Source organism: Bactrocera dorsalis, chromosome 1, assembly GCF_023373825.1.
Source record: "Bactrocera dorsalis isolate Fly_Bdor chromosome 1, ASM2337382v1, whole genome shotgun sequence".
In the NCBI taxonomy this organism is placed as follows: Eukaryota; Metazoa; Arthropoda; class Insecta; order Diptera; family Tephritidae; genus Bactrocera; species Bactrocera dorsalis.
This window is the reverse complement of record NC_064303.1, coordinates 114,472,237-114,480,450: the sequence shown is the minus strand read 5'-3', so window position 1 is coordinate 114,480,450 and position 8,214 is coordinate 114,472,237. Positions and strand designations below refer to the sequence as shown.

Sequence of the window (8,214 nt, the reverse complement as noted above, 5' to 3'; positions counted from 1 at the left end):
CGAAATAAGCACACACTACCAGCTGAATTGTACTCAAAATTTATTATTTGTTTTCTACTTAACAGTAACAATAATTTAAAGATCAAGCACAAAATCATTTTTAAAATGATCAGCACAGAATAAAATAAAAGGGCACCAACTCAACTCCTATGGAGTCAAATTGTAAAATATTTTTTTTTTTACATTTTTTTTTTTGTTTTTGGTTTTTTGTTGACTAAGTTTTAGTAATTTTCAGTAGTTCTGACATAATTGACGCCGGACGGCATTGTCACTTTGTCGTATCCTTTTGGGAACAGTTTGTTGGCTTCCTCGTCAGTCACAGTGGGAAGAATCATGACTTTGGTGCCAGGCTGTATTTGAGGAAAACAATAGAAACAGTTATTAACAAATAAAAGTGAGTAAACGCGGTGACACTTACAGTCCAGTTGGCGGGTGTGGCCACAACCTTCAGCTTGTCGGTCAATTGCAATGAGTCCAAGCAACGTAAGATCTCACTGGAATATGAAATAAGTTTGGTTGTTTTAGGAATATATATTTTTTATTGAATAATCAGTGAAACTCACTCAACATTTCGGCCCATGGACATGGGGTAGAACATCGAAACACGAACTTTGTGATCAGGGCTGATGATGTAGAGCGCGCGAATGGTTTTACCGATTTCCGGGTCACGTTTCTGCTCCTCATCCAACATGCCGAAGAGTACAGCCAAATCACGATCAGGGTCTGCAATGATCGGGTAGGGGAATTCTCCGGGAATATCCAGACAATAGGACTTAATGTCGTTCACCCAGTCAACGTGTGATTGCAAATCATCCACGGAGTGAGCCAAACACTTGGCATTACGTTTGGCGAATTCTGGCTGATGAACGGCGATGCGTCCCAACTCGGTGGTACAGACGGGTGTAAAGTCCGAGGGGTGTGAGAATAGGACGACCCATCTGTGAAATAAGCAGACATATGGAAATTTAAGTAAGTACTTTGTGTATGTGAAAAAGTGTTGATTTAAAATTTACAAATATTCTCTCGCTTTGAAATTAGTATTTTTATTTTAATCTCTTTTAATTATCACGCGCTCTTATCATTGAACTTCAGCGATATTTACTTTCATTACGTTATCTTACAATGTACAACTTTGCATGTTTCCTCGCTTAAGAATGTATTACATACATATGTATTTGGAGATAACGTTTGTTGTCCAAGTGCAATGTACAGTTCAGTGTAGTTCAGTTTATTTACAATTGGATAACAATGCATAAATTTATAGACTTACGAGTTTCCCTGCCAATCGTAGAAACTGATTGGACCCTGGGTAGTCTCAGCTTTGAAGTTCGGCACAGTTGCTCCCAAACGCATTTTAGTATGTATGTATGTATATATTATATTTTTTACTCTTATAAAAGGTGTTTCTCACGAAAGTGATATTTCAACAAAACAACAAGATTTAGACACGAAGACACTTTTTCACAGACTGATGACAACTGCGCGCTGCAAAGGCATTTATATACGCGACAGCTTTCGTCGTGGCTCGTTTAATTGAACGACAATCGCTTATTCTATTATGCTGCTCCAGCTATTCGCCAGCCAGATGAGCGCTTGGGCATTGATAACAGGTTTTAATGGCGGCGGGGGACAAGTGGAGGAGTGGCTGTAAACATTATCAGCTGCTGAGAGTGTTAATGAGTCCAGATGATTTCGATAAGCAGCCTTTGCTCCATTGCGAGAAGGGTCGGTAGCACGTACGATTATGTTGGGCATGGGCTAAGTAGTAAAGACTGAGATAAATCCGCGGCTTCCTTCTCACAGTGTGTTCAGTTCTACGCTTTAAGTCTTAAGTACAACAAAAAATATTAGTTATATGATTTCACAATATTTGCTTCTATGTACGAATTTTTGAATGCTATACTAATTTTGTATTTAAATTCTAAGTAGGTTCAGCGTTAGACAACGGAGATTTCCATCCATATTTATCAGCGCGTGTGTATGAAGTCAACAAGTATATATTATACATATGTACATGAGTATAAATGTACATATTTGCATAAGTATTTGCTCAGTTTCTGGGCGTTGTATGATCTTCGAGTTACAAAGGGAATAGTAAAGAAATGTAACAATAATAACAAAGATTGACAATGATATTAATTTATCGCCTTTTTGTGTTGTTCTACATACATTGGAGAACAACAGTGTGCATGCGGTTCATTTTAATTAAGTTGCTGAGACTGAAGGTAAAGGAAAAATCTTGACATGTTATATATATCCTGAGGAATCGTGTTACTCAAGAGGGAAAGCTTTTAAATGAAGATGGATTTCTTAACAAGAATTTAAGATATCTCTCATAAGCCAAAATCTACAAAAGCTTCGTTTGTGCTTCGCTCAAAAACTTTCCGAACCTCTTGAGACCAGAAAAATAACATATCATAAATATTTTATTATCACCAGAAGCCCCTCACTTTGGAATTGTGTAGCTATTATATGTATAATAATATGGGTATATCTATATAATCTAATTATTCTACATTCGCGACTTCGAAAAATAATTGTCTTTTTATTGCTACAGTAAAAGCTTAGATAAGATAGAGGCATTTGCATTGATAATACTTTTATTGTGTGCCAATATTATTCAACATTAGTTATTTTATTATCTCTGATATTTTGCATAGCTCTCCTATAGAGGATACGCCCATTTTCGAAGGCTACAACCGAGAATTGGGTTGAATTGCTGGAAATCGCATGTTTATAACTCGGCTAATATGTCAGCATTTCAACATAAATGCACAAATATCTAGGTATGTGCGTAAATCACAAGCATTTTCGTAGCTAACGACCTCAATCTGAATTAGCGAACAAGTAAAGTTTTCTCGGAAATCAGCAGTGGCAATCGTTTTCAGTATTTTCAATTATGCTGATAAATATATATGCATACATGTGTACATAGTTGCTTTTTTTAATTCTTAGCATGTACATTGTGACAAAAAGCACCCGGAAATTGTAATTAAATTCCTCGCGTAAGTGATATTTAAAAAAATGAATTTACTAAGTTGGTAGGACTGTTCTACCAAATATGAGCGCGATTTATCAACCAGTTTGCGTTGCGATTTTTACAAAGGATAAAAATATCGAATTTGTCTGAAATTTTGTATTTCTGTGTTTCTAACCACCAAATTTCGTATGCAGAGTTGTTGCGAATGTTAAAGAAAGGTGATTCAGTTTTATCAAAAACACAATCTTACGAGTGATACAAAGACTTCAAAGATGATCGAGGGATCGTTGAAGCCTCGTTCTGAACGACCTTCGGCTTCTACTGATGAAAATATTAAAAAAAAATTAAGGTTATGTGCTTGAAAATCGTCAGGCAAGTTTCAACATAAGAGCAATATAGCAATATGGCAAGAAGGCAAGAGAGCTCGACATCACTGGCGAGTCCGTTCGAATGATTTTGGTGGATATTTTTGGTATGAAACGCGTTCTTGCTCGAGCTGAATTTTTTCATAAAAAGAGCATCGTAAACAGATCTCTTTGGACATGCTTGATTGTGCGATTTCAGATCCGACACTCCTGGAGGGCATTATAACCGCCGATGAGACATCGGTTTTTGAGTTTAACATGCAAACAAGTCAACAATCGTCTGAATGGAACTTTCAGTCGATCGAAGCGATACAACAACATTCGCTGAAGGAGCTATAGGCCATCCCAAAAAATGCTTATAAAAGTATTTCGAGGACTGGAAAACTCTTTGGCATAAGTGTATTACATTTGGTGGGGATTACTTTGAAGGCGACAAAATAAATATTGATGAATAATTAAATATTTTACGTTTTATTTACAATTTCCGAGTACTTTCTGTCACAATGTACTTATATATGTTTGTGCATGTGTACACACACGAGTATATATGCAATAATTCTATTATTGTTTTCAAAAATGCGCTGTGTAAAAATGAAATAAAGTACAGAGTTATAAATTTTTACAACAGCATTTCCAGACGCTTACAATATCAAGAGCAGCAATTCAATGCTACATTCAAAGCAGTACATACACATCAAATGTCATTTATTGTTAGAACCGAACACACGCTTTTGAATACAAATCACTTGGCTCAACTATAACCACCCGGCTGTGTTTATGTTTATTTAATGCCCACTGGAAACTGATAACCCTCTAGGTCTCAAGCGAATTTCATCACAAACCGGGTTTTGCTGGTTAGGCTGTGTTTGATAGCGGCGCCTAGCTAAATGCTATTTTCGAGCTGTAAAAGAGATACAAATACATTATCAATTTACAAATATTATCACGAAGTCATATTTAAGAGCACAAGTATATACTTGTACATAGTTACCTACTTACTCTTATATAAATATATCGTTACATCTGGTAAACATTTTTGAAAAACTGAGGAGGGTCGGGTGTTTGAATGCTTTTTTTTACAGCGCTTTCCCGAGTATTTGATCCACCCTCTGGTTTACAAAGTATTTATTGCTTATATGCACGTTTACATTCTTTTGCGGTTACGCCTATTTAATATTTATATATGAAACTAAATTTATGGCTCGCGTCAGAAGCGTGCTATACGAATATGAACAAGATGCCTCAAAAGGAATGGACGGGATAAAGAGGACCTGGGTTCGATCCTGTTCTCGGAACAATAATTATAATGAAGACCATCAGTCATTAAGCTAAGAGGATATGTATAGTATGTGAAAAATTTCAAAATCATTTTAGGCAATCAGAGACTCTGAGCAGTCAAATTTCCAGTCAGTCTCTTTTATAGTGAAGCATGGGTGAGGTGTGGTATATGGAAACATATAATATGTTCATAGGTGATTTTTCACAGATTGCTTGAAACTTGCCGGCTTAGATTATGAGCTTTCTGTATATAATCATCGGAGTAATTCCTCGTAAAATCTTCATGTTTAGTAAAATTTAATTATTTTATTAACTTTGGAAACTCCTCATTGAGTTTATAAGTGTTTTATAAAAATAATTTCGATTGGGTTGGCTTCCTATAAAAGCTTTAAATACATATATACTAATCAGCTACTCTAACATAATATTCTCTTTAGTATATTTGCTTAGTACAATCTGTTTATTTTCGTATTTGTTTATACTTTTTTGAGAAGGTAAATGTTGACAAAAGTACGACGCTACTAGTGAAATGCAATCAAACACAAAACACAAATATGGGTCTGTCTCGATTGCTTACTTGAGCGGTAGGAAACGCCAACTTGACGTTAGTTTTTGCACGTTTGATGAAATTCTCCGCGCTCATAAAACCTACTCAGCCATGTATAGACACACGCCCAGCGAGCTGCCATAATCGCATGCAAACGATAAAGCGTAAACCGCTGACGAGGGTGTGTGTGTAAGTAATCGACAGATACCAGTGTATAAAAGGCAGAACAGTGCTTGGGGCCGACATCAGAAAGTGAAAAACTGTGCTTGAGTTAAAATCGACAAATTGTGAAAGAACTTTTGCTTAAACAACATAAAGGTATTAATTTTGACGAAAAAGCGTAAATAACAGAATTTAAAAATGCGTCTGGGAGCCATAGTACCGAACTTCAAAGCGGAAACCACCAAGGGACCCATCAACTTCTACGATTGGCAAGGAAATTCGTAAGTTGAAAATTATTAATTTTAGAAAATAAATTTTATTTTGCTATAATTAGCCAGAGATTGATAGGAGTACGCTGACACGAATTTAAATTGATAAAATTACTGGCCAGAGCACAATTTATGATAACAATATTTCCATACAGCACGCTCATATACACATCGAAGTACATAATATAAATATTCAAAATTGTACGCTTTGGATCTAAGGACATCCAAATATATACATATTTACATATACATATGTATGTACATATAAATGATCGTAAACATTTTGAGAGCCAGCCACAGGTTAGCTGAAAATTTCAACTATTGGATGTAGTTGAAATTAAATACTTCAGCCGTTAGGAGAGGGAATAATTTTGTGGGATCTAAAGTGCAATTTTGACTTATGCATTTCACTACTAAGTAAAGATGTTATGCAATTTTTATTTGCATAGAGCGTTGCAAATGTCACTTTCGCATTCCCCGAATGTCATTCTATTCGCAAGTAGGTGTGACCATAAATAATCGTAAGTCACACATACACATACAGTAAAGTGTATTTTAATATTCCTAGAGCGTCAGGTTGTTTGCAAAGTATTAATAGGCTTGTTTGTGGAAAAGGCAGGGCACGCACACACACACATATGTAAATTTAAATATTTATGGATGAAATGCTAGGGTGGTATTTTGTTGCTTAGAACTACATTTGAGCTTATTCGTTGATTATTTTAATGACATATTAAATTTACACAGTTGGGTTGTCCTATTCTCACACCCCTCGGACTTTACACCCGTCTGCACCACCGAGTTGGGACGCATCGCCGTTCATCAGCCAGAGTTTGCCAAACGTAATGCCAAGTGTTTGGCTCACTCCGTGGATGATTTGCAGTCACACGTTGACTGGGTGAACGACATTAAGTCCTATTGTCTGGATATTCCCGGAGAATTTCCCTACCCCATCATTGCAGACCCTGATCGTGATTTGGCTGTACTCTTTGGTATGTTGGACGAGGAGCAGAAACGTGACCCGGAAATCGGTAAAACCATTCGCGCGCTCTACATCATCAGCCCCGATCACAAAGTTCGTGTGTCGATGTTCTACCCCATGTCCATGGGTCGAAATGTCGAGTGAGTTTCACAGATTTTTCAATAAAAAATATAAAATTCTAAAACAACCAAAACTATTTCAACTTCCAGTGAGATCTTACGTTGCTTGGACTCATTGCAATTGACCGACAAGCTGAAGGTTGTGGCCACACCCGCCAACTGGACTGTAAGTGTCACCGCGTTTACTCACTTTTATTTGTTAATAACTGTTTCTATTGTTCTCCTCAAATACAGCCTGGCACCAAAGTCATGATTCTTCCCACTGTGACTGACGAGGAAGCCAACAAACTGTTCCCAAAAGGATACGACAAAGTCACAATGCCGTCCGGCGTCAATTATGTCAGAACTACTGAAAATTACTAAAATTTAGTCAACAAAAAACCAAAAACAAAAAATTAAAAAAAAAAAAAAATATTTTACAATTTGACTCCATAGGAGTTGAGTTGGTGCCCTTTTATTTTATTCTGTGCTGATCATTTTAAAAATGATTTTGTGCTTGATCTTTAAATTATTGTTACTGTTAAGTAGAAAACAAATAATAAATTTTGAGTACAATTCAATTTATAACTTTTAACTCGGGATTTATACATATATGCACATACATACATACGTATGCACTTTGAGTGTCATTAGCTGTGGACACTGGGCCTGTTGTCGTTCTCGAAGATAGAGTGGGCAGTGCAAGTCAAGTGGCAGTTAGCCGTTATCTCTACGACGCACTGCCACAGTCGAAGCTAAACTGTGGAATGAACGCTGACATTCTCACAAACCGATACATATGTATATATCAATATGTATGTACATACAAGCACACATATAGTATATAGACTGCCGATGCGACCACAATCGCTATAGAATTTCAAAATAATGTCTGTTTCGCAGCAATTGTCATGCGTTTGTCTGCTCCTTCTGTATTGCTCCCCAAGGGTATGTTGCATGCAACACGCCATTTGTGCAGCGCCTCCTCTTTGATACTTTATCGCATTTTATGTTGTTTATAAGTGGCAACTGGTAAGTGCGTGGCTTGTATGTTTATGCTACATGCCACATATGGAGTGCTGCGTGCGGCAGAATACAAATGTCACTTTGTCAAACAAACTGCTGCCCGACCGCAGTCAAGTGACTGCACCAACTGATAGGTGGGCTAGTAAGCAGGCAGTCAGTGGTTAAATCATAAGGAGTAGTTGTTGCTTCAACGAGATTCGCATTACGTTCCTTCAAGCTGTTTTAGATACCGGAAAACAATGTTGCACAGACACCTGCAGACATTTCGATAAGCCTGTGGACTCGAAGCCACGAAATCACTGACTCATCTCAGGCGTACTGCTGCTCTTCATATAACGGCACAGTAGGATGACCGCGACGATTCGACGATGCGGATCTCGATCCTTTCGGAATGACTTTTTTAATAGATTTAGAATTATGTCGATCTCTTTTTACAACTGAAACCAGCTTTAATATTAGCGCCGTTTAATAGAAGAAAAGAGAGATCGCTTCCAGAAAGAATAAGAA

At 37.0% G+C, this 8,214-nt stretch overlaps 2 protein-coding genes across 2 annotated transcripts; one reads left to right on the top strand and one right to left on the bottom strand.

Moving 5' to 3' along the window:
- Positions 1–23: 23 nt before the first annotated feature.
- LOC105229240 (peroxiredoxin-6) lies at positions 24–1,484 on the bottom strand. Its single transcript, XM_011209377.4, has 4 exons — positions 1,271–1,484; positions 564–938; positions 419–494; positions 24–350 (listed from the first exon to the last, which is right to left on the bottom strand). Exons 1-4 carry the CDS (start codon positions 1,351–1,353, stop codon positions 222–224), a joined length of 663 nt encoding a protein of 220 aa, XP_011207679.1. The 5' UTR covers positions 1,354–1,484; the 3' UTR covers positions 24–221.
- A 3,913-nt stretch (positions 1,485–5,397) lies between these two features.
- LOC105229239 (peroxiredoxin-6) lies at positions 5,398–7,262 on the top strand. Its single transcript, XM_011209376.3, has 4 exons — positions 5,398–5,613; positions 6,349–6,723; positions 6,793–6,868; positions 6,937–7,262. Exons 1-4 carry the CDS (start codon positions 5,531–5,533, stop codon positions 7,063–7,065), a joined length of 663 nt encoding a protein of 220 aa, XP_011207678.1. The 5' UTR covers positions 5,398–5,530; the 3' UTR covers positions 7,066–7,262.
- Positions 7,263–8,214: the final 952 nt, after the last annotated feature.